General features: G+C 35.1%; 1 protein-coding gene across 1 annotated transcript in view; it reads left to right on the forward strand.

Annotated features, from left to right (window-relative positions):
* Positions 1-1,096: 1,096 nt before the first annotated feature.
* Positions 1,097-26,206, forward strand: part of LOC104411392 (regulating synaptic membrane exocytosis protein 2-like) — a gene marked incomplete at its 3' end in the record, with an annotated part of 27,987 nt that continues 2,877 nt past the window's right edge. Inside the window, exons 1-7 of the mRNA XM_010021795.1 lie at positions 1,097-1,159; positions 2,841-2,960; positions 4,174-4,273; positions 5,083-5,206; positions 10,299-10,345; positions 11,487-11,599; positions 25,179-25,309. Coding sequence (XP_010020097.1) covers positions 1,097-1,159; positions 2,841-2,960; positions 4,174-4,273; positions 5,083-5,206; positions 10,299-10,345; positions 11,487-11,599; positions 25,179-25,309 — 698 coding nt within the window. The remainder of the gene's footprint in view (positions 1,160-2,840; positions 2,961-4,173; positions 4,274-5,082; positions 5,207-10,298; positions 10,346-11,486; positions 11,600-25,178; positions 25,310-26,206) is intronic.

A 26,206-nucleotide genomic window follows, 5' to 3' on the forward strand; every position in this document is an offset into this window, starting at 1 on the left:
TACTGAAAAGAGAAGAACTACTTTGGTTTAGCGTTCTTTTGGTCATGAAATTCTATAGAAGAGTCAACATTTTTCCCTGCATACAATAGTATCAAAATATTATGTAGCAAGTAGTAATAAAATATTTTTCATATAACATGTAGTAACAATGGTGAGGAAAAGAAAGGAGAGAGAGAAATGTAATAGTACAAAATATGTGAGTGTAATTTGCAATTTAAAGTACCTTCATAAAAGAGAATATTTTATTAAAATACATGACTCATTCTGTAGGGGCAGCAGCATTAATTTAGACCTTTTCTTTAAAACTGTTTTTTAAACCTTTCTTCGTACCATGTGTCTGCCATACAGGTCAAATTGTGATTCCATAAAATCTCTATATGTATTTCATCAAACCTATACAGATGTACTCCCAGTTATAAAGTACATGTACTTAATAGAATTCTTCCTGATATTTAATCAGAAGACATTTTTCTGGGAATTTCAAGCAAAGTTAGTAGGCTTTTTATTCTAAAAAGTTTCTACATTTGTTTTTGTTATCAATATATCATATTTAACAATTCATTTAACCTTCCTTAAAACATCACCTACTGTACAGCTGAGTAGAGTACTATTGTTTTAAGTATTTTACTGAAGTGATTAGGATAAATATTAATTTGTGTTAGAAAAGCAAAGAAACAGGTTCCTTAAGACAAAACTGTTTCTTTAGATTATGATGAAAAAAAATTCCATATTCAAATGCTTTCCTTTCTGAAAATTCTGTTAGGAATACAACACAAGTTGCTTTTTAAGTTAATTTACTGTAAGTAATTTTATATGAACAGTTAAAAATGGTGAAGCAGTGATACTTTACACTGTACATAATTTCATGCACACATAGACTCAAGCATACCTCCTTCCTCACTGGATTTCATATTCCATGTACTCTGCTGTTGAAGCCTTAACTTTTTCTTGGAAGCACTTTGCAAGTCCTGCTAGCAGAGGTTCTGAATTAGATAGGATAATCAGAAGTCTTTACAATTTTACTGTATCTTTTTCTGTCCTTTCTTTCACCTTTCCTTTACTGCACTATCTTGTCTGTCTGATTCTCACAGGAGACATGGATTACAACTGGTTGGACCATACGTCTTGGCATAGCAGTGAGGCATCCCCAATGTCTTTGGTGAGACATGTGGAGCCTTACCATTTAGTTTACTTTACATTTCACGTTTCCTTTGTTTTATTTACACCTTTGCATGTTTTCTTTTTTGATCCTTTTTTTTATCCCACGCCTATAGGGGACAGTCAAAGGGGAAAAAGAAAAACTAGTGAGCAGGCAGTTTTGTCGGATTCTAACACCTTATCCGAGAGGCAAAAGAAAATGGTGTGCTTTGGTGGCCACTCTCTGGAAGAGGACTTGGAATGGTCTGAGCCTCAGATAAAAGACTCTGGGGTAGATACGTGTAGTAGCACAACTCTAAACGAGGAACATAGCCATAGCGAGAAGGTACTGAGATTATGGAGCCTGCATTTTAACCTGCTCATTTGGTCTTTGTTTGCTCTCTGTCACTCATTAAAATAGTGCATAAAATAAAAGATAGGGTGTTTCTAGAGACAATGTAGCATTTCTTAAGGTGCAGAAAAGAAAAACAAATGAAAAGTCTCTGCATGTTGCAACTTTTACTGGTTGGCAGCCTAAGAAAAAAATTGAGAAGCTAAAGGAAGAACTGTTGTTCTTATGATTGCATAATAGCATATCGTGGTCTTACCTTGAAGTATAAAGTAATCAAAAATAAGGATTCTACTGATTGGCTTATTTGACTTACTATGTTCAAACTCCTGGGGCTGAAATTAAATGAATAGTTTAAACTCCAGGTGAAAAAGGGAGAAAATTGGGTCTCTCTGCACAGAAAAGTTGTTTTTCTTTTTTCCCTTTCACCGTCATGGTTGTTCTTTTGTTTTGTTGCCATGCCATTTTTGTGCAGTATTGTGCGGAATTAAAGGCTTTGCCATCTGCTTTGGTATTTTTTTAGTTTTGCATTCTGTTTGGTGGAAATTATGATAAATCTTTTAGAGTTATTAGTTGTAATGGGAGCAGATTTGTCTGTGCCTGCTAATTTTGCATGAAATAGAGCATGAAATAGTATTTTTCTGTGAAAAAGTGCTATGATTACACAAAACAAAATGTTAAGATTTTATTAGTTATGCCAATATACAAGTATAACTGTGCCCATGTATAATAATGCAATAGTAACATTCACTGCAACTATGCTTTATAAGTGAAGTAATTATTCCAAGAAAGAAACAATACATTTAAATAGGGTAATGACTATAGCTGTTAAGGTATTTTATAATTTTTAATATACTACTACTGAGAGAAAATAAAACACTGAAAACATTTGCGTATCTTAGAGCAAACTGTCATGTTTGGAATAGTGGAAAAAGAAGAAATGTTTTATATCAATTTTCTGTTTTAAGTTAAACTTTTTCAGTATTACTCTTACACTAGTCGTCTACAGCTGTTTTTGTCTGTGTGAAGGTGTGATTTCCATTGTATGTAGGTAACTAGGTATAGTTCTCTATATCTACGTAATCAAGATGCAAAGATAATTCCAGGTATTTAGAAATTGGATTTAGTAAAATAGATAATGTTAGTAACTATTAGACATACACTGTAATGGACTAGATATCCAAATGCATCTTTTCTGGCACAGTTTTCTGTCATTCTATTATTACATTAAATGTTAGTGTAATCATAATACTTTCATGACATTTGTGAAATATATCAAGAAATGAAAAGTATTACTGAAATATTTTTCTTTAAAATCCTATTCACTGTATTTTCCATTAACACCATTTGATAGCATCCAGTAACTTGGCAACCATCCAAAGATGGAGACCGTCTCATTGGTCGGATTTTGTTAAATAAACGGCTAAAAGATGGAAGTGTGCCTAGGGACTCGGGAGCAATGCTTGGATTAAAGGTTGGTAAACTAGCTACCTCTATAACAAAAATATTCTCATACTGTGCAGGTTAGGCATACTGATATCTATAACGTCTTATCATTCTCAAAATTACAATGTAGGGACATTTTATAATCAACTAACAAGAGTAATTTTACAGGGTCCCTGAAAGGCTCAAATTTTCTATTCTTCTGATTGACAGATTAGACATGTTTCCACAAGTTTGCTGAGAATGTCAGCTCTGCAAGGTGCTAATTGTATCCTTGCTGGGCAAGCCAAGCCCTCTCCTTTTTTTTCAGTATTGAGTATTGCACCAAGGTATAACTTCTGTCACCCAAAAGAAGGAAGAAATGTGAAAAATAAATTATCTCATTTTAGGATCGGGGGGACATCTGGAATCCAATGACATTTCAGTCCAGAGCAGAGTCTACCAGTGGAAGAACCAAAAGCCAGAAAGTTCCCTTCCCTCCCCCTGACTGATTTGCTACATTTTAAATACACAAAATGGAAAATGTTGTAATATTTATTGTATATTATCACAAAGTAATGTGTTTGCATCTTTTTTGTGATGCAGTACTCTGAATATTATGAAATTATTTCTAGCTCATATCTTGATCTTATTTTTGTATTATACTGTTTGCAGTTCCAGCAATACTAGTACAAGAATGAGAATGAATTATAAACAGTAAAAGAAAAAACCATATATTTATTTTGAATCAACATCCTGAATTCTAAGATAATTATTAAGGTCAAACCTGTTGAAGTTTTCTGTAGAGGAATCTTCAGTATCACAAGTATTTTCATCTGACTGGCCAGCCAATGTGAATTTGATTCATTGACGTGTTAGATGGTTGGTGCAAATATCATAAGTTTGGTTACATTAGCATATATGTTTTCAGTTTGAAAGTATTGAAGTAAGCAGTCTCATAACCAACAGCTTACTTTTTTTTGGGTGGTAATTTATAATAAAGAAATACTATACATATATTTGGTAAGTCTAAAAGCTTTAGCATTCTGCATTTGCATTGTGTTTAAATTATGGAAGTAGACAGAATAGATAGAAACATAACCTGTCATAGCCAATATTCTGTGGTGGGGTTTTTTCAAGTTTATGTGTCTTACCTGGGCTACCTGAAAACCAAAAAAATAACTGAATTCTTCTTTTTGTTGCCAGAATATTGAAGTAATTTAAAGTAATTTTCATTCTATGAAAATACTTCCTCTTTGAAACAGGTAGTAGGAGGAAAGATGACTGAATCAGGTCGACTCTGCGCATTTATCACCAAAGTTAAAAGAGGAAGCTTAGCTGATACAGTAGGGCATCTTAGACCAGGTATGTATCTACTATAGTTCTATATTGCTGAGTTGTTTTTCTGAAGGTGATAACGAGTGAGTTTAATTAGCTATGAAATTATGTTGAAAACGTATGATGAAATACTGCAGAATTCAACCTGACAGTTACTAGATTATTGACATTACTTCGTTTGTCAAATAAATAAATTCTCACATTGTTCAGAATCATATTTTAGCATTTTTACTCATGTTTTATACTGAAAATAATATTCCACTAATGTTTTGTCCAGTAATTTTGTGGTCCATAGTTTATTTAGAGCAAACTAAGCTATCAATCAAAATTATGTGAACAGAACCAGCTCAGCTAAGAAACTGCTTCTGCCTCAACATGCAAACCATGGATTGCTAGGTTGGAGAACATGTCAGAAATATTAACTATTAACATAAGAACTAGCTGAACTTTAAATATTTAACTTGTAGAGTTAAAAGGATCTTCAAAATAGTAAGTTGATGAGATATGCTGTTTTAAAGAGCTGCATTTCCTAAGGAGCATGTTGGGATTTTGGTAAACCACAGCTGCCAAAGCAAGTAAGAGCTGTATCTTACTCAATAGACACTCACTCAATAATATCACCTACTAGTGATATTGTTTCACTGAACTTTACGTATTGGAAGCTGAGCTGTTGAAACCCTTTTATACTCAGGATTTTCCTGTATAAAGGACTCCAGACTTGTCTAAAACACAGGTTTCACAGTTCAGAAAACTTGCGAGTAGGATGGCTTAAATTGTCATTGCAAGTACAGTGCACAGCAGACTTCCTAATAAGGGTGTTATTGCTGAAATTATAGGTGATGAAGTATTAGAATGGAATGGAAGGCTACTACAAGGAGCCACCTTTGAGGAGGTGTATAACATCATTTTAGAATCCAAACCTGAACCACAAGTAGAGCTTGTTGTTTCAAGACCAATAGGGTAAGTAATTTTGTAAGTTTTTGTATTAAATATAATAAAAATGTTGCTAAATTTCACTTTTAGGGCAAAGCATATCAAACAGGTTTATAAAAATTGTAAACAGTAAAACTGTGTGCAAAATTCTGTAAACCAAAAACATAGCTAGAATGATTGATATAACAGTAATTAAAAAGAGCTGGTGTGAAATTCTGTGTTCTCTGAGGAAGTCCCAGGCATTGTCTGCCAATATGGTCAAAAATAAGTTCCCTGCTGAGGTTGTTTATTTGGTGATCAAGCCAACATTTGCTCTGAAATTGTTATACTCTTTATTGTTGCAATTCTTGACTCTTGATTTTTATTTCTCCATTCCCATTTTTATATAATATATATAAAATTATGTATTTGTGTTTAATTTATGAACTGGTGCTGAACTTAATTTATTCAGCGTATGTGATGTAGAATTTGCACAGCATACAGTATGCTAATGACATAATCAATATGCTTTGGAAAGTCTTGAATCCACGCTCTCACCATCTTCATCTATGAAATCTATGAAATTATTGCAGGTTATCTAATACAGAACATATTTGCACTCTGCAGGACTTTTTCTTTGGTGCTTTACATTGCCCCATTTTCTTAACTTTCAGACCTATTTCTCAAAATCTTGCATAGCAATAGCTGCTTTGTTATATTAGACTGTGAATACTTCCCCTTTATCTGTTCTTTTTCTTCCAAGTTCCTACAGCCTGCAGCCACATCCATCCATTTTTTACTTCTCCATTGGAAGTTCCATAGCTGACCACACCAGGGCTGTGAAGAGGGGGATGCTTATCACTGAATTTGAAGATGCTTACAGTTGTTAAGAATTTTCTCTTTTCCCCCACTGAATTTATTATGATGTATATGGCACAACTGAACAGGGTGCTAGGTAATATCACCTAGGCTTCCTTTTCCATGTGAGGTTGGATCAAAATGGGCTTTCAAGATCCCTTACAACCTGGGCTGTTCTGTGATTCTATGCTTATATGTTAATAAATATATTTGTTAGATGCACACTATATATATATATTAAATGCACATAATTATCTTACCTTTTGACAAGAAAGCATTGGCAATGTTACAACTAAAAATTAAGAAGTATGAAAAATCTAGAACTATATATTATGAAGACAGTTTCAGTGAGGATAATTTATCAGTTCAGCTATAATAGGTATTTAACATGTTCAACACATCCAGAACTTAATGTGTAGGAACTTAATTTGGTTTGAAAATTTTAAACAAACTTGATAATGACAAAACCTGCTTTATCTTGTCAGTGAGATGAGAGGTTATCTCCTACATACATATTGAATCACAACCCTTTTAGTGTACAGCCTATATCCTTAAAAACCTCTGTATAACTTCGAAGTTACAGGTATAATAGTAATGCTAAGGGACAGACTACATTACTAGAAGAATATTGTCTCAGAAAAAGAGTTTTCAAATTAATTTCATGAGGCGTAAGATCTTTCATGGTTTCTCTCAAACAGAAGTCTATAGCAGAAGTTTCAAGGAACTGCTCACGTCTTGAAAATATTCAATTTATTTTCTCCTTCTGCATTTTTTTCAATGTGCAAACCTCCTGTATTCTTTCTTGTGTTTTTATATTTACTGTCTGTTGCTTACCTTCCTTATCATCATGTCTTCTGTTATGTTACCATGTGCTCCACTTGCTGTCACTAGAGCAGCTCATCTAAAATTCCTTAAAGAAAGTGAAGTGGGGTCTCAAGATGCCTTCTTCAGTATTAACTGCTTGCCACATAGTCCAAAGAACTGAGCCAGAGCAGGGCTAAAGAAGTTTTTCTGTGTACTTTATTCACAGTGCCTTTTTGCAGTAGATGTAAGAGAGGGTTTTCACCTCCAAAAAGCAAGTTACTAACCTAAATGGGTTTATAACTGTAGTCTCAGTGATGAATGCTTTCTGAAAGTTGGTAAGGTTTTAGATTCTTGTTAGATGTATGTAACTCTTTGGATTTTGATATTCATATAACTTCAGTTTTTTTGGTTTTTTGTTTTTTTTTTATTTTTTAATGATATTTGAGCTGATGAACTGGAAATTCTGTAGTATCTTCTCAGTTTAGATTTCAGGTCATAATTAAGTGGACTATAGAAATTAATACCTTACGCTTGCCCAAGGAAATATGACACCATAGGTTTGTGTTCTGCCCCATGGAATAAAGTTTCAATGTCTTTAAAATCATTGAAAGTTCAGATTTACCAGATGTCAGGAGTGGTAATTATTTTAACTGGAATAATTGATGCCCACTTGAAGGATTTCACTTTTGCATTGAGGAATATCCTATTACTTACAAAGAGAGTCTCTTGGTGGTTGCATAGCAACACACTAACTCATCTTCTGACAGCTACTGGCAATTAACTTAGTTGACAAAGTGAACCTATTGTCACATCCTGATACTCTGAATACAAAACCAAATTTCAGTAAACATGATTAGTTCTTAATTAGTTCTTAGTTCTTCTTTTTACTATGGGCTGACTGCTATAACTAGCTGAGCTGATAAAGATAAAATGGAAAGCTTCTCAAGAGAAATTATCATACCATTTTGGCTTGCAATTTACCCCTTTTTTCATCTTAAAATAAAACTTGATGGCCAAGTTGTTACTCTGTGTGAACTGGCTGTCTCTTATACACAGGAAGTTACCTATTTTCTGCTTTTCTAATTCTCAGAAATAATTTTAAAATGCATGTTATTTTCATAGTTGCTATTGTTTTGAATTTGGAAGAAACAGTACAGTCTGCTTGCAATGGAACATACCTTAAAAAGTGAAGAGATGCCTAAAACTACTTCTGCTTCTACACCTGTTTATCTCGGGGTCTTTCCTTGTATGAAATACCAATCATACTACCATAAAGTACTGGGATGTGCATGCTTTAGGAACATAAATCATAGAATCATAGAATCATAGAATAGTTAGGGTTGGAAAGGACCTTAAGATCATCTAGTTCCAACCCCCCTGCCATGAGCAGGGACACCACACACTACACTATGTCACCCAAGGCTCTGTCCAGCCTGGCCTTAAACGCCTCCAGGGTTGGAGCATTCACAACTTCCTTGGGCAACCTATTCCAGTGCCTCACCACCCTCACTGTGAAGAAGCCTTCAGCCTCACTGTGTTCAAAGCCTTCAGATTTATTATTTCAGCTATCTATAGAAAACTCGTATTCAATTTGTTCACAATGATCCATATTTTCAAGGTTTTCTTCTCAAACTCACACAATAGAAATAGTTTTCTGAAATTACAAGTTAGGTCAAGGAGTGTATTTCTGAGTGAAGTGATAGGCAAGTATTGGGTCCCTTTATAAATTCTGCATACATCAAATATGCAAATGAATATTTACTTCTTCAATAACCCTTGTAATTTTCTGACAAGTTTTACTTACTGATGCTTTCTGATTCGAGTTATTGGATACTGTGCATCAATTCACTTGGAAAGATTCCTCAATCTGCTTAGTAAAGCTAACTTTCTAGCCAGTTTTAAAAGATGTTTGGAAACAGTATATCAAAAAAGGAACTAGATAAGTTTTATTTATATATAGTGCAGATTCTTTTCTTTCCTTTTTTCATTTTTTTTTTGATTGTATGCAACAGTAGATATCATAGGAAGCATTTTTAACTTCTTCCTTTTCATATCCCTTTCTGGTGGGTTGACGTTGGCTGGCCACTCTCTCATTTCCCCTCCTCAGCAGGACAGGGGGTGAAGATAAGACAGGAAAGCTCATGGGTCAAGATAAGGATGAGGAGATCACTCAGCAGCTAGCAGCATGGGCAAACCAGACTCAACTTGGGGAAGATTAATTTAAATTATTAGGAATTAATAAGAGAATAGGATACTGAGAAATAAAACTAAACCCACCTTCCCTTTACCTCCCTTCTTCCCAGGCTCAAATTCACTCCTTTCTTTCTGGCCCTTCTACCTCCCTGCTCTACCAAGGAGTGCAGTGGGATGGGGCATGGGGCTTGCAGTCAGTCCTTTTCCCCCTCCTTCTTCTCTGACCTTGGTGTCTGCAGGGATGTTTCTTTCATGGTTTTGTTTTTTCTCACTCTACTCTCTCACAGCTGCTGCTCAACTCTTTTTTTAACCCTTCCATGAATATGTTATCACAGAGGCACCACTACCTTTACTGATGGGCTCAACCGTTCCCTGCTGAGGGTCCATTGGAGCCGTCTGTACTGGGCTGTGTCCAGCACAGAGCAGCCCTGGCCTCCCTTCACAGAGGCCACTCCACAGCCGCTGCTGCCAGCACCTGGGCCCTGGCACCCAATGCAAACTTGGAGAAACCAACTGCACTGAACCACACACATCATGATTTTAAATATTGTTCTTGCTGTGACCCAGAGCTGAAGCTCTTCATTTTGCTTGGTTTTGCTCAAATGCCTCTGAAAGTATTTATTAGCATATTGATAGTTTTTATTAGCATACAGTACTGTTTGCCCCTCATAGGAAGAATGTTCCTTTGGGAATTGAGTGGGCGTAATGAGTTACTTAGTCATTGCAACTGAGTGCTTTAGAATTACATATCTGTACACATGGTTTAATACAGATGTTGAAACATCTCATGTATATGCAAGTATGCAATTTTGCCAAATGAACTTGCACATTTTATTTAGTCATGGAAAAGGTAAGATTGTCCAAACTTGGGATTCAAGGACAGTAAAGGACATCTTGGGACAGCCATTACTGGCACTTTAATATGTTTGAATAAGGGTCCAATAAATTTAATTAATGTATATTTCATCATAAGGTCTACTGCTCACAGTTTTAGTCTACTATTAAGTCTGAGATTGTTCTTTTTTTATTTCCTGAAGTATTTTGTTTTGACTGTGCAGACTCTCTCCTGCATCCACCAAACCATTTGCTCTGTAGGCTTTAATTTGCCACTGAAATTATTTATACTGAATAAAAGATAAGTCTTCCCCATGGCTGAAGACAGCCAGCGTATCATACACCTTTCCCGAGGCATTCCATGGTGACTTGAGAAGTGTTACAGTGTAAGTGAAATTTGAATATGCTTGTTAGATAAAGGATCAGCCTGTCTTAATTTTCCTGATTTCAGGGACATTCCCAGAATACCTGACAGCACACATGCACAGCTGGAGTCCAGTAAGTTTCAATTGTGGGGTAGGAAAATCTTCTATCTCTTTTATGTAAGCACAAAAAGATTGAAAAATGTCATCTACAGTCAGTATAGCTTTCGTCTCTTTGTCCATATTTGTCTCAGCATGTCATCTTACTGTATTATCTATCTACCTCTGTTTAATAATAAACTATCAAAAGTCAGGATATTTTGATTTAGGCTTGACATTTGGTTATAGGCTTAGGCTATTTTTGATTGAAAATAAAAGCATAATTCTAACTAATATACAGAAACACTAATAATAATTTTTAATTTCCTGTTGTTTTGCATCTCAGTTGAACTGTGTAAACTAAAAATGGTGATGAACTGTTCTTTATTTACAACCTGAGATAGCTATTTTGAAATTGGAATATTTCTACTGTATCAGAACCATTCAGCAGTCCTTAAATTGCCTAACTCAGTATTTCATGTGAGGAAAAATAACTTGTTCTTTGGCTTAGATCTGATAAGATGGATTTCAGCCTGGAGTTATTTTTTATCATTGTTTTAGAACTCTTTTATAATGGAAGCTATGAATAAATGCAGTGGCATAAACTTCATTATAATAATATGAAAAACTCCAAAACTTTTCACTGATCAGCCAAGTCTTAAAATAAAATCCATTTTATGTTTTGTGAGATGTGGATTGTCTTTTGTATTTATAAAAATACTTTACTTTTACTCTATGTTTTATATGTCAAAACTTGTCCTCTGATGTTTTGCAAACCTTGTAGATTTGAAACAAAATGCACAAAACCCATTACATGCATCTTGATGTTTTTGTAAAAATCTATTTAGAAATTTGTCTGATTGTACAATAATAAGACTGAATTCCTTTGACCACAGTTAAATATTTACCAAGTAGAAATTTTGGCCCTTCAACTTACTGATATAATTATGGTCAGAATTGCCTGAATAAACTATTTTTTGCTCTATAAAGGCTTTTGATTGCATGTGAGCAGCAAAAGATTTAGCATTATTATTTGATAGTTTTAAATAGATGAAAAATTGGTATTTCTCAAAACTTCATTGTACATTGGGTTATATTTCCACAATTTTTATATAAAGAATGTTGTGAAAAACAAGTAAGTGTTACTATTTATATAGTATTTTTATTTATCATTACAGGTTCTAGTTCATTTGAATCTCAAAAAATGGATCGACCCTCTATTTCAGTGACTTCTCCTATGAGTCCTGGCATGTTAAGGGATGTTCCACAGTTCTTGTCTGGACAACTTTCAGTATGTAAACATTTCATTGATATTACTGTTGTGCTTTTTGCAGTATATACAACTCTCACTGCAGACTGCAAGTTTCCTCTAACATAAATTTCTTGTTGAACTAGCTGAATTTTTTTGTCTCAGAGTAGGCAGGGCTATAGTTTCATAAGGGCATTCTATTTTATTAGCTTTTGGAAATTTTATATATGTTGGATTAGAGAGATATATATATGTATGTATATTTATTTAGTAAGGTAGACTGGTAGAGTAAAATTTTCAGAAAGGTCTGATCATGGCCTACAGTTATATTTGTGCTATTGAGTGTATACACTTTTTCAACTATAGTACTTATATGAACAGTTGGTAGATTTTATTACCTGTGTGCTTGGACATTAATATTGTTTATTTCTTATGCCTTAACTTTCATATATACCTTTCCCAGATCTCTCTTTGGTTGTTTACTAATATTACCTTGATTGTATTGTTTGTACCAGTGTTACTCACTTTTGTTCTTCCTCTCATTGAGAACAAAGTTTATTACATGAATGTTTTCTTAAAAATGGTAAATTTTTGTACTAAACTGAAGTTTTGTACACTTTTCTGTGTCATTTACAACTCCAAAGTGTGATTTTTCAAAAGTGCTCAGTTGTAGCCTGGTACATGTTGAAAAGGAGAGGAAAATGGAATAGAAGCAGTGCAAAGCTGGTGTTAAACATGTTTGAAAATGTCACATTCATATTTCTTCCAAGTTGTTTATGTTGAGTGTGTCATTAAAATATACATAAAATCTAAGCAGACTATTTAAAGATCTTACAGAAATGGTTTATGGTATTGATAGAGGAAAGGAAGAAATATTTTACTTTCAATTCAGCAGCCATGTTGGCTCCATTTTGCAATGCATGAGGCATTATTTGTTTTGCTCATCAGCTCAGCCATCCACAATATATAATTTTGAATTTTCTGTAACTGTTGTACTTAACTACTTTGAAAGACTCACAATTACAAGAGAACATGAACTATCAAAATACACAGACCAAGGTTTCTAAAAACCAATTTAGTTTTATAATACAGCAAAAATTCTTGATAGTGGAAATGAGGGAAAGAAATCTCTTTTGACTAATTATCATAAAAAAAAATAAGCTGACAAAAATTTTGGTTCCTAGCTCCCAGCAGGAAATTCAAGGTCTATATTTAGCTGCTCAGACTCCAATGCGCAAACACTGTGGAATGATGGTACCAATAGGAACCACACAAAACTGACTTTCTCTCTTTCTCAGTTTCAGAATCAAAATCTTCAGGAGTTTAAGATTAGGATTTATTAGTAAAGTCAGTAAGTCTGTTGATTTTGTGGTTTGAGGTGTGTAAGAGTAATATCAGGAGATTTGGAGGTATGTTCTAATAATGGAATTCACAAGGTTTTATATCTTAGAATGGCATATAAATTCAGTGTTTAACTCAAGAAGGCATCATTCATGTTTTTAGTGGGATTTTTTTGCTTGTTTCAAGATATAAATGACTTTAATAATAAGTTTATAGCATCTCTTCCCATTTAAGGAAATGAAATAACGTTAGAAGACATATAAAGATCTTTCCTGTGTTTGTCGTCTTTGTACTCCCTTATGTACTGTTTGCAATTTGAACACTTAACTCACCAGCTAAAGAGAAGTTGAAAATAGCTGTATTTCATGTTAACCATCTTAATGGCACAACCCAGCTCCTGCTGCTGTTGACTCAAGGCTTTGATAGGCAAGTTCTAAAGTGTTTGTTTTGTGAGGAAGGGTGGCTTGTCAGAATCTCTGAACATGTTGTGGATAGTTAGCAATGTGGCACCTAACTGGGCACATTGAAATGTGTTGACTAAAATAGATTTTTAAGATTTTAAGAGAATTGAGGTATTTGACAGGAACATTTTTTCTTTTCCTTTTTGATCTGATATTTTAAGTTTGTTTAAAAAAATCACAGTTTTTGACTTTTAAAATTTGGGGGGTTATTGTGTCTAGAGGTAGTGCAATGACTAGTTTTTACTTCACTTTTTAAAATCTTGGTATCTTAATTTATGACTTCAAACAGTTCTGAAACTTTGTAAGAGTTAGTGAAAAAAAACAGCTGTTCGTAGAGTTGGAGATGTTGTGAAAAATTAGAATGAACTATGAGATCTAATTTTGGACCTTTAGCAGAGATGAAGTAATAGGGGAAAACTGATTTTTAAAAATCTCCTCATGTTCTAAAATGTATTTCAGTTTCAGCACTACAGAATGGGCAAGGTTCAGTATCTTGGTTTTCCGTTTTTTTAATCAGCTCCTTTCTGACAGAACAGTTAATGGAACACTCATCATTCTGAATAGCTGAGTATGATGGAAATGAAAGGAAATACTAAATTCCAAATGTATTAGGGAATGTGCTCTTTATGGTGAATGCCTAGCAGGAGAATAACTGAAGAGCCCTGGCAGTAGATGGGGACAGGATGCTGTTCCTTATGGAAGTGGCAGGTCAGCTCACATTCTGGGTGATGGTAGCTGAATTCAGACAGGTGTGATGAATCTGAGGGAGAGAATGATAGGAAGATTTTGGAAGTGTTTTCTGTATTTTCTAAACTTCTGGACAGTACCGTGCAGTCCTGGTAGGCTTCTGTTAGGGCAACTGTGGTTAGTAGGCTGTGAAATAGAAGAGCTGTGGGCAGAAGTGGAGGTACCTACAGTTCAGGTGGAGGTTTGAAGTATTTGACTAAATAGTTGTGTGTATTCATCCTTATTCAGACAGTCCTACAGATCCTTCAAGGGTTTTTATATTAATAGTTTTTCAGAATAGATTCCTTTATGTTCAGCATGGTTTTAGCCAGTTTAGCTGCAGTGATGCCCCTCTATTATTCAGGGATATCTTTCTCTGTCTCTTCGAGTCTTCTGTGTTTTCCTCCTTACTGGCATTGGTCTATGAACCTATTTATTCCAGTTGAGGTTACAGTGACACTCCAAAGCTGGCTAGTAGGATTTTTCATGAAGCAAACCATATCATGTAGCTAGAAAATCTTCTTTCCATTAACAAAATATGTATTTGATTGAAAAAAATATATGCAGCTATGGCAAACTATTGTGTGTTATAATTTACTATTATCTGTATTCTGTAAAATTTGTAGCATTTTTGATCCACATTGTTCTTTCAGGGGAGTATCTGACTGTTATTGCAATTATTGTTTCATTATTTGCTTTGATTGGTTCCTGTTTCTGTAGTTTTCCACTGATTTGTTTTTCCTTTAACATCATTTTGAAAAAGTCAGTATCCTTTGTGTGTTGGTGCTCTGCGCTTCATTACTGCATTCTGGCTACTTTTTCAGTACTGCATGAAAGGTATAATTTGGAATGCTTTTGCAATAGTTAGATTTAGAGACTGCTAACATGACTACAAGACTGTGTAAATGGATGCAGGTATAAAATTACAATATTTCAATTTTTTACTGCTATAAATTCTAACAGAAAAGGGACGTAATTTATAAAATTAATCTATTTCCTTGTACAGCTGAACCACAGGACCACTTAAATAGATTTTCCATACATACTCAGTTTATAAAACAATGAAAATACAGGTATATTAATTATAGTTGTAATATATGTAGCATATTAGAAAGCAGATATTGTACACTGTGAAGGACACATCAGCATATTGGGGGGATTAGGTAAAATATGAGATGTGCTTCATTTCCCCCTTTTGCCTGTTCCTTTTCCTCTTTCCTTTGTACCTCTACACAAGTAAATTTCTATTGCTCTAACAACAAACCCTGGAAAGTTTTAGGTAGTACACATAATGTGCTTATTGCCTTATATTTTCCAAGGCAGAATGTGGCAGGTGAGGGTCCCTGGGGCATGATGGGAGACATTCCATCCCTTTTAGGACTGTGATATTCTGGAGTATCTATATTTCTCTTGTAACATGGGGGAGAAGCAAGCTAAAGATCTACTTCTATTGTACATGAGGAGGTGACATTCTGGCACCCATACACAGGGCTGTGCAGACTAGGGCACAGTGTGAAGCTGCTGCACCTCACAGAGCGCAGGAGCACATCAGACAAGTCCTGTGATCCACTGTCAAATTTTGTTATATATCTTCTTGCTTTGGTGTGAGAACAGATTACTTCACACATTTTATGGAATAGATTTCTCCAGCATCTATGCAAGCCAAGTGAGCAAGGAGGGTAGCAGAAGCATTGTCACGCTGCCTAGCCCCATAATTTGGGTACATTTCTTACGGGGAGACTACTGAGTACTAGCATCTTTCCATCACTTCAAAATAGATCAATAATCTCAGGAAAACAGAGCAGGGAGGAAAAGCAGATTCAAGTCTATCAGAGTGCTGTGATTGTTGTGACCTACTCCTATGCTCCCATTCTTCCACTCACCTAGTCCAGCCTCTCTGGTCAGGCCAAATAATTCCTATCCATTCTCTTGACTTGGTACCCTTTGTGTGCCACTTCATTAGTTGTTGACCTAAGGTGAGGATGGAGAATGGTTGGTTAGAGTTTGTAGCTAGTCCAGGAACTGTACTGATGTAGTCTTGACATAGCCACTGGAAGCCATGAGGCTGTATGTTGTCTGTAAAAAAAGTGTTACGTAAGAAAAATAAGAGTTATAAATGCATCTATGTGTGCAATGCAGCTAACTAAGCTTGCTAAATGCTCTAGATCCCATTTCATGCTAGGGTTTCTGTATATACCATATGTCATTTCTGTCATTATTATTCGAGAATTGAAAGACATTGATTGTACCTTCCCCCATGTAATGCTAATACCGGATAGCACTAACTTTTGTTGAATCATGTAAAAAAAATATTTAGGAGGGCTTTTTATAGAAATACCCCTTAAAGTTGCATAAAAGAGAAAACCTTTTACTTTACTTGCTTTATTCTAGAAAGCAAGCAAACCTGACAATGTGTGAAATGTACTTGATTCTGTCTCTGAATATGCATCTATAATCTTTCTAAAAGAGATGATCAAGCTGAACTTGTGTTTGCTTCCCCACTTTTAAATCACACTTTGCTGACCTGCTCCTTTTGTTAATGTTATTTCTGAATCTATCATAAATGTTATTTGTAGACCTGCAAAGAGAAATCCTTGCTCCTGGGGAATCAGTGGCAAAATTCTTGCTGACTTCCCAAAGGCCAGAATTTCCATCACAGGGTTTTGATATGATGTGGTAACATATCTGTAGATTTAATTTATGCATTGCATTAAAATACTTTGTGTTATATAAATATGTTGTTGGTGTAAAGCTGTGTTTAAAGTAATAGTTGTGTGTCTTTGTTTTTACTTTTGGTCTTTTAGTTTCCAGCGTGTTGTCCTTTTTGGTTTTGTTTTATTGCTTTTTCTTTAATTTTGCTTACCAGAGCCAAAGCCTTAGTAGAAGAACAACGCCTTTTGTTCCTAGGGTTCAGGTAAAGACTTCGTCTGCCTGACGGAAACTAAAGTTGTGGGTTTTTCTTTTGTTTGTTATGGAAAATGCATAGTAGGAAAACGTTACATTATAGTCCGTTTTCCCATATTTTTAGTGTGTTGCTTCAAATCATATTAACAAGTTTCATGTCATCTTGTGAGCAGCTTGTAAAATTCTGCATGGAGTTTAAAATATTAAATTAAAATTTAAAGAGACAACTAGTTTTTGTTTGCTGTTTAACCAGTAGTAAACTCATACAGGTTTCAATAGTGATGATGGCTATGCATCCCACACACAAAATGTGTGTACTGTTTAAGAAGTAAGTAATTTTGTGCTTGAGGTCATTATGTAGAGATGAATGTCTCTTTAAATCATTCATTACCATTACTTAACACATCCTTTTTTGCATTTTCCAAGTAATTGTAGAGCCTTGAGTGAAAGACAGGCAAAAAATTTGTACCTTGTTAAAAGAAACAAATTTATTGTATATGAAACTTGGGTCTTGCATTTACTAAAGATAGATGAAAATATTCAAAACTTTATTAAACAATAAAAAATTCTTCCCTTGTGTTATGGAATTTATTTAGCTTTGCTATTCTCTTTAGGTACAAGTTGTTTGCCTTTTTTCATTAGGAAACTCCTAAGGTACTGTAGATTAATGCTAAAGTAGGTTTTACTAATATGTTACAATGCTTATCTTGCTTTGCTGCATGTTTTTCTGTTTTTTGTAAATAGAATTTTATCTGCTTTTCTTTCAAAATAGCTTTATAGAGATGTTAATCTTTTGTGTGGGAGCTGTATAAATGTTTCACTTGTTTGATGACTTGCTCAAGGAAGTTGTAAAAGATGATCTAAATGATCAGAATGAGATGACTAAATTTCATATTGAAATGGAAAAGGAGATCATATATATATATTTATAAAGGAATTCTAAATAAGACTGTAGGAGATGGTTTGGTTATGACTCATTTTTGATAAAGTACAATTTTATTTCACAATATATTATTTCCTGAAAGTAGTCCTTCCTGCTTAAGTGTAAATCAAAACTAAAAAATTCTAAGAAAAAAATTGAGATTAAAAAAGTAATGTCTTCATAGTACTGTTTTAGGTTCAAGTATTATTTTGTGCTACTGACATAAACTGGCTTTGTATTATAAACTTAAAACATCCTTTAGCATAATTAAGAAAGTTGGCATTTGTTAATGGTAATGAAATCAAAGAGGGATATGAATTCAATCACAAGTTGCTAAGTAGTTCAAAAATGTAAATACCATAAGTAATCTTTAAATATTTATTTTATTTTTAGATATGCACAAAATAAATTAGGAATATATATGTAAATTAATTGTCCAATTTAAAAAGGAAATGTCTGTCTGAAACCTGAATGTTTCATGAAATACCATAATGTAGAAGTAACATGTAGTAATTCCTTACTTTAACCACATTATATAAAATAAAGAAATAGACATAAAAAATTTCACTTCTACTTAGGCTATTATCCTATAATTAAAAGAAAAAGAAATTACTTGATCAAATGATTATGGTAGTCATTTAAGGAAATAAACCAAGTGTAATTCGTGACAGAGAATATCCACCAAGAGGTGAAAATGTATGGGGCTTGTTCTCTCACCCCTGGCTGGATTATTTTTGATGCTGTAGATAAGAATTGTCTTTAGCCCCAGTTTTGTTTCTGCACAATGCCTGTGGAGTCATTGTGGACCTCTCTAATAGCTTTTTGCAGAGTTCCATAATGGTCAAAGCTAAACTTAAAGTTTGTGACAGGAGTTTCTGAAGAACTCAAATTTAGGAGCTTGGCAACATCCTTACAAGACTGAAACATAAAGTCCAACATCTGCTCTCTTTTAGTAGGGATGGTTGATAGTTTAAAATGGATTAATTTAAGATATGTTTACAATGCAGGCTGCAGAGAACAGATTCTCCAGTGATTTTTGAACATGGGTATTCGAACCAGTGCAGCAGCTGTGCAGAACTCTGGTTACTTCTTGGCATGGGAAATTAGCTAACTCAGAGCTCTGAGCTGTTGTTTATGGTTGTCAGGAAGTATACATTACACTATGGGCCATGGTATAGCTGTGTCTGTAGAATTTGCTACAAGAACGAGGATCTCTGAACACTATTTATACCTATTTGTTTCATTGCTCTCAACAGGAAATGCACATCTGTAGTCTTGCTTGCATCTTCTTTACTTGTTAGTCTGAAACTGATCCTGGTGATAAATGTCCCACATTCTGGCACAGGTTCCTCTTCCACACTTCTCTCATTGTCATTCCATTCATTTTCTAGCTCTTGTATCACTGGATGATTTGAAACACATAATTATTTTTTTGTTGGGAAGAAACTCACTCAATTTCCTTTTTTCCCTGCCATGCGCCCTTCTCCTGAACTTTTACTAATTCTGTAGTACTTGGAAGAGTGTGGATTTATTTCCTGAGCTTTTGAATTCAGTTTAGCAAACCAGCAATTTTCTAATTTAGAGCATGAGATTTTACATTATGTTTGTAGGGAATGATCTGTTCTTAAATTTGTGTTTTCGATGCGGTATCTCTTGTTTTCTTGGTGGAGCCTCCTTTTGAGCCAGATTTGCCATGAAACCACTGGGGGTTTTTCTGACTTTGAAAATTTCAGACATTCTTTTTGCTTTAATACAAAACAACAATATATTTGATCATGTGTAAAAATATATACATGCATCTTTTTGGCATTACTGAAATCAAGAAGAAGCCACTAAACCAGAAATTTTTGAAAGAAATCTACATTAGGGCGGCCTAAATACCTCCATAATTTTCTGGCCTTCATATCCTTGAGGCTCTACAGTTTGACAGTCTTTTTTTGTATTTTTTCCAACATATCCGGCAGCAACTGAAGCAGACAGCAATAATAGTTTGGTTTAACAACCCTCAGTAGTCAGAATGTGTTAAAAGGTACGTTTAACAACGTCCAAAGCTCACCTCAGCTACCCCCAAGACTTTACCAGCTCAGGGCAGTTTCTACGTCTACATAAAGTAAATAAAATGAATGATGTAAGCCTTTTTTAAAAATCATCTGAGATAATTTTTTTTTTTTAACAACAGGTCCTTCTGATCTGATACAACATAGTCTGTGTACCTTCTGTTTCAGAAAAATGCAAGAAAGAAAAGTAGTATCTCAGTTTCAAAATACTGCATTAATAAACAGCTATGTAGGTTACTTGGAAAATTACAGTGAACAACAGAAGAGCAAAAATGCCTGGCTAGCTGTCTTTCAAACCTAGTGATGTTTGGGTAAGCTGTAGTGGTAGAAATCAGGCTGCAGGGCAAGCAGTCTCTCCCAGTGGCACAGGTTTTATCTTTTTTCCATGAGATATGTGAAGCAACCCTTATATAACAAATAAAGAGTAAAATGTAGCATAGAATTAAAAATTTCAAATATTCTGTTTTTAAATCTAGAATTATCACTTAAGATGTGGTGTGCCTTTATGTGCTGTACACAAAACATTAGGATTGCATAGTTAAGCAAACAGCCAAGCATTCATGAGATAAGAATATAGCAAGTAGCAATTATAATATTATCTAGATTTTCTTAACTGATTTTGCTTTTGCATATGTATTAGAGTATGGGTCCTAATTACATGGTTACTTCTTTTCTAGAACTCTGACCTCAATCAGATCTCTGAATAAAATTTCTCACTAAGAGGAGATCTAAAAGAAAAAGTATGAAATCTAGTAAACTGAAATTATGTCCTTAATTCATGTAACTTATGCTAGCTTCAAATAAATCTGAGGTGCCTTGGGGAGAAGCTTAGACTTGTACAGTTGAAGGAAAGAACTAAGTACCTCAATATCTGCAGTGAGTGATCCAGCCCAAATAAAGGGCACCCCATTAACTCTATCTGAAACTTAGGCTACTCCACAGTGAGTTGGTTCTCCAGAGGCAACAGTCTTCTTCTGATGCCAGAGGACCAAACAGGAATACTAGATATCCTCATTTCTCAGAATGCAACACCAGCAGTCAGCTTTTATGTATCTTTCTACGTGTAGGAGGCTCATTCCAGAAACAGGACATCTGTGGTTTAAGCCCTGTTTAGACTGAAGAGATTGAACCAGAAAAGTTCTTTATCAGTCTCTCAGAAAAGTGCCTTTATCATCAAGCTGTTGCACATCACTTTCTTCTCTGGAGTATGAATTCTCATTTGAAGCTGAAATACTGTGTGGCTGGGAATACAAGTGTGAGGTGATAGCAAGGAAAGCTTAATTTAGGTGTAGCAGATTGCAGATCTGCTACCCAGAACATATATTGATCTTGTATTAGACCGCTATTGGATTAAAAACTGAAAGAATCCTATGAAGCTGTGACCAGACCCTCATCTCTTTTCCCCCCAATGACTACCGTCATCACTGGACTGCAGAAGAATACTCTGCCATGCAGAGTATTCTTACCTGGAAGCCTGTCCCAAGGAGCGCAACAGATGCACTACTCCACAGGTAGCAGACCATCTCACAATTTCAGGATGCACTGAATTTAGATGCCTGTTTGCCTGAATGTAGGTTACAATGGAAGTTTAGTCAAGTGTTCACATCTGCCTAGGGAAGGAAAGTATACGTGTATGTGGCAAATAAGTTTCCAGGACTTCAACACTAACTGAAAAGAAAACATTCAGGATCACTTTCTATGTGAATTCTAGGTGTCTGCATCCTAAGTCGCCTAGGTAGACAAAATCCTGTTCAAGAATTTTTTTACAGGTGTTAGCTTCCACATTATCGTCAGCTAGCATGGTTTTTCTGTGGTGTGTTTCAAGTGTTGAAATTTTAGCTTTCCCTTTCCTTCATTTAGATCAGGATTGCATTGTCACAGTTTCTTAGATGTTGTAAGCTTTATAAGTGCCAATTCCTGCATGTGTAAAAAACCTGCTGAATGGATGGTTTGTAGATTCTGCTGTTAGTCAGCCGCTTAAGTCTTTCAATGATGAGCACCATGTCTGTACATTCTTGTGGGATGTACACCCTATGGACTGAATAATTCAGTGCTCATTTTTTGGTGTTAGGAAACATTTCTCATACAACTCGACAAAGCTATAAAAGAAAAAAGTAATTTCCTCATCAACTTTTCAGTTATACATGTGCTATCCCATATTTATTTCACAACATAAAATATGTATAGTATTCTGTAAGTGTGGTAGGATTGTCCTGCATTTGTTGATTAAGAATTGAGAAGTTATGGTCAGAGTCTGAGACAATCAGGTTCTGTCCAGGCATAATATACATCACAGACTTCAATTCCAGTACTTAGCACTACAAATGAGGCTCCAGGGCCTCATGCCAGACTCCCAGACAATGAAGAATATGCAATTTGTTAATACTTTTAAAAATGTTTCAAGGGATCCATGCCTTGATACACAGGGTCTCTGGGAAAGAGGAAGGGATCGATCTAGTCCTCTTGGACTGCACCTAGCTGTCTTAATGGCTGTTCTTTTTTTCCTTGTGAATAGAAAAGGTTCTTGTAGAAAATACCATACCATCTGAATATTGTCATAATACTTGTGCACAGGAGAGTCAGAATTAGATAAGTCCTATTCCTAAACTCATATTCCATGTTCAGTATGCTAGTTAAGATGCTTGTTTCTCATTTTCCGTTCCACTTTCCCACCTTGACTTCTTGTCAGATTTTATTTCATCCCAATCTCTCAGTGCAATGTTATTTTGTGCCAGTTACAGAATGGCTGGTTCTTTTGTAATCTCATTCCATTTGTCTCATTCAGTCTGGTTTTTGTCCCTCTGTTCTTCTATGGTCCCTGACATTAGTGGCTCCATTCTTCCAGTGTTTCACCAAGAAGCATCCTGCATCCATTACTTTTCCAGTGATTCTAGAGCAGTTTCTGATTTGTCCCTTCTTTCTTCTTCTAACCTCATAAGAATGCAGTCCCATCCTCTTCCTCCATGGGGTTCTTTGTCCATTCTCTCACTCCCAGTTTCTTCTCTTTGCATCCAAGTCAAATGAATTCTTGTGTTACAAGTGTGTGTGTTGTATATTGGAGTGCTAGCAGTGTGACCACACAAGAGAATGTGCCTTCTACTCATAATTCTGCCTCCTGACCTTTCCCATAACAAGCCAAATTATATGCCCATTATATACAAGTTTTTCCTTTATTTTTTTCCCCCCAGAGCACCAAGAGAAAAGTAGAAGGTGCAAGTCATCACAAATTTGATTTCTTGTTCTAAAACACAGATGTTAGAGCATCTCAAAGAAATGGTGTCAGATGATTTAACCTTCTGCTTAGAGTAATTCTCAAACATTTTTGCTGAAGTTTTCCTGCAAAAATTCAGTCTCAAACAAATATAGTGAAGAAACACTTAGCTTGGATAAGAATGCATAATTATGGTTATATTTTGGCACCCATGTCTACATTATCTCATCTTCACTTAGTCATAGTTTGTAATAGTGTCTGGATCACATATATGTTGCATTCTGCTTAAGCAAGGATAATTTTTCCTAAAAAGCAGATGAATATTGTCTTCAGTGCTACTACCTCTGGGGTGACGGATTAGCCAAGACTGTCCTTTGCCCAAGGACTCCCAAGGAAGTCTGCCAGTGGATACATTTAGTGTCAGAGAACATGTATGTTGACTCGCACTTCAGAGTTCATTAAAACTTTTTTGCAAGATGCAAAGCTTGCTACTTGTGATCTGTGGCTGGATGAAGATACCTACTAGTCCAAATAAATTCTCAGTTTAGAAAAAATACTGACAAAGCATCTTGCTTTGCAGAAATGTAGGGATGGCATCTAGAACTGTCTTAAATTTTATCAAAGATAAATTTCTCATACAGTTTTCTGCTTTAGAGCCCTTAACCTGTTGGTACCAGAAACCTGTAAAGTCAGTAGCAAGGTCATTGTAGAAAAATAGAGAACAGGTATCCTCCCCTTTTTAGTATCCACTCAAACACTGCTGTCTGATGGCTACACGAGTTGCAAGATCCGAAGTAATGCAGAAGGAAGAAATACACTGACACCATTGGTTGAGTTGGTGTGTCTTAGTGTAATCTCACTTACTGAAGTACTAGGGAAATCAGTCTCTTTTTTGGTGGGTCAAAAGTCATGAGAATTGTGTCAAGACCTTTCTTTAAGTGACTGAAAGGCTGAAGATGAAGAGCTATGACAGGAGGTGGAGACCCTGTCTCTGAAGCGATATGAGATGGGCACTGTCCCCTGCCGTTGTTTACCTTAGCCAGAGTATATTCATGCCTGAAAGTGCACTGCTTGGTTGGGCATGTAGTTGGGTGTTACCCTCTTTGATCCCCATAAGTTCAGTCAGGGTCAGTGTTTCCTCTAAACGTCCTAGTTTGTTCTTTCTCATGGCAAACTCCCCATGAAAAGAGCCTCCCCTGTCTGCTATAGTTAATAACACTACATTGGTACCACTATGTAGTGACTCCCTTGCTATTTGGAAAGCCTTGGTCCTAACTGCACCATTTTCCCTTTCCATGTGCTAAAATAGGTATATCTTCTCCTTGAATAATGGAGTTTATAGCATTCAAATTGAAATAGCTAAAGAGCAGCTAGTTAAACAGGATAGCAGACCGTGTCTAATACTGATTAATAATAATTTCTACAGGCAAATAATAGTAAGTTTTGTCTTGTTGTTGCTGAGTTGGACTGTGAAGAGTGTTGGACTACTGAGTCTTGCTCTCTTACAATTTTTGGAGGGCTTCTATAATTTCAGGATGAGTGTCTGCATCTTGAAAAATGTTTAGAGTTTTGAAATATTCATGGTCTTATCCCATAGTCTTTCCAGCACAACAGGATGTGAAAAATTAATCCATTCATTGTGCATAAACACCTTAGAAAAGTATATATATGAATATCATGCATCAGTAATGCAAGTAGTACAGTATCATTGACAAGAGAGAATAATCCTAACCAGAGCACAATGCAAAAAACAATTAATGTGAAATAATGTACATATTGTCCAGGGATTTTTTTAAAAAGAGTAACTCCTGGTACATACTGAAGCTATTATAGTATTAATTTATTTGTATGCTTTACAAATCAAATACAAAGTAGAACATGGTCTTTTCTGTTTAAGTAACTAATATAAACAGAAGCTTATGAGCAAAATTGATTTTAAGGATTAATATGCTACTTTGTTGTTGAAATGAGTTCACTAATTCATATTTTCTCATTACAGATAAAACTGTGGTATGACAAGGTTGGTCATCAGTTAATAGTGACAATATTGGGAGCAAAGGATCTTCCTTCAAGGGAAGATGGGAGGCCAAGGAATCCTTATGTTAAAATTTACTTTCTTCCAGACAGAAGGTAGGATGAACACAAAGGCAAGGAGCATTTGAGAAAGAATTAGTCTGATACTCAGACAGCACGCATAGCTGAGCTTCCATATATATATATGGAAAAATCTTACAGTTTGAAATTTCTTTATTGAACATGCTATGTAACAGCAATGTGTCTTTGAACACTAAACACATGCTTACTTTCACTGGAGATTTTATTAAATACTGAATAGAAAAGGAAATGTAAACCTATGTCATTGCATTGGGATCTGTTATTTGCAAAGAATGTTATCAGTGTCTTACAATGCCCTATTTCCTCTGGCAGTTATTCATGCCTAGTACAAAGAAACTATTACAAAGTTATGTTTGCATATTTCTGGACTGATCAGTCCAGCAGTCTGGGTTACCCTAGGTCTACACAACAAAATAGGAACAGGTTTGGTGTCTGAAAACCATAGATTTCATATCAGTATAGGTGGCTCTGCCGAGATTTCCCAGATGCACCTTGAAAACTTCCCATAAAGCACAGAACTGATATTAATCTGGACTGGCATTATATATGCATTTAGGGAAAATCAAACTATGGAACTATGGTAGGGACCCTTTTTCCTGGATAGTTCCTTCATTTTTTAGTCCATGGTTTTCTGCCATTTCAGCTTAGGGTGTGGGAAGAACAGCAAAGGAAATGATATGTTGCACATAATTTTTTTTAATCGGTATTTCCTAAGATTGTGCCAGTAGGAGAACATGTTTAGCTTTATTTTGTAGTGTATCAACCAAATAATTCAAAGATTTAACCTGACTTGGTATGTAAAAGATTGATGTAAATTGATGTAACTTTACAGTTCATATTTTTACATCCTTTGCTTTTCCTAATAGCTAAACTAGGAAGATGTTAACTATCTCCAGTACCAGTTGACTTGAG

Source organism: Nestor notabilis, unplaced genomic scaffold (assembly GCF_000696875.1).
Source record: "Nestor notabilis isolate BGI_N333 unplaced genomic scaffold, ASM69687v1 scaffold8299, whole genome shotgun sequence".
Lineage (NCBI taxonomy): Eukaryota > Metazoa > Chordata > Aves > Psittaciformes > Psittacidae > Nestor > Nestor notabilis.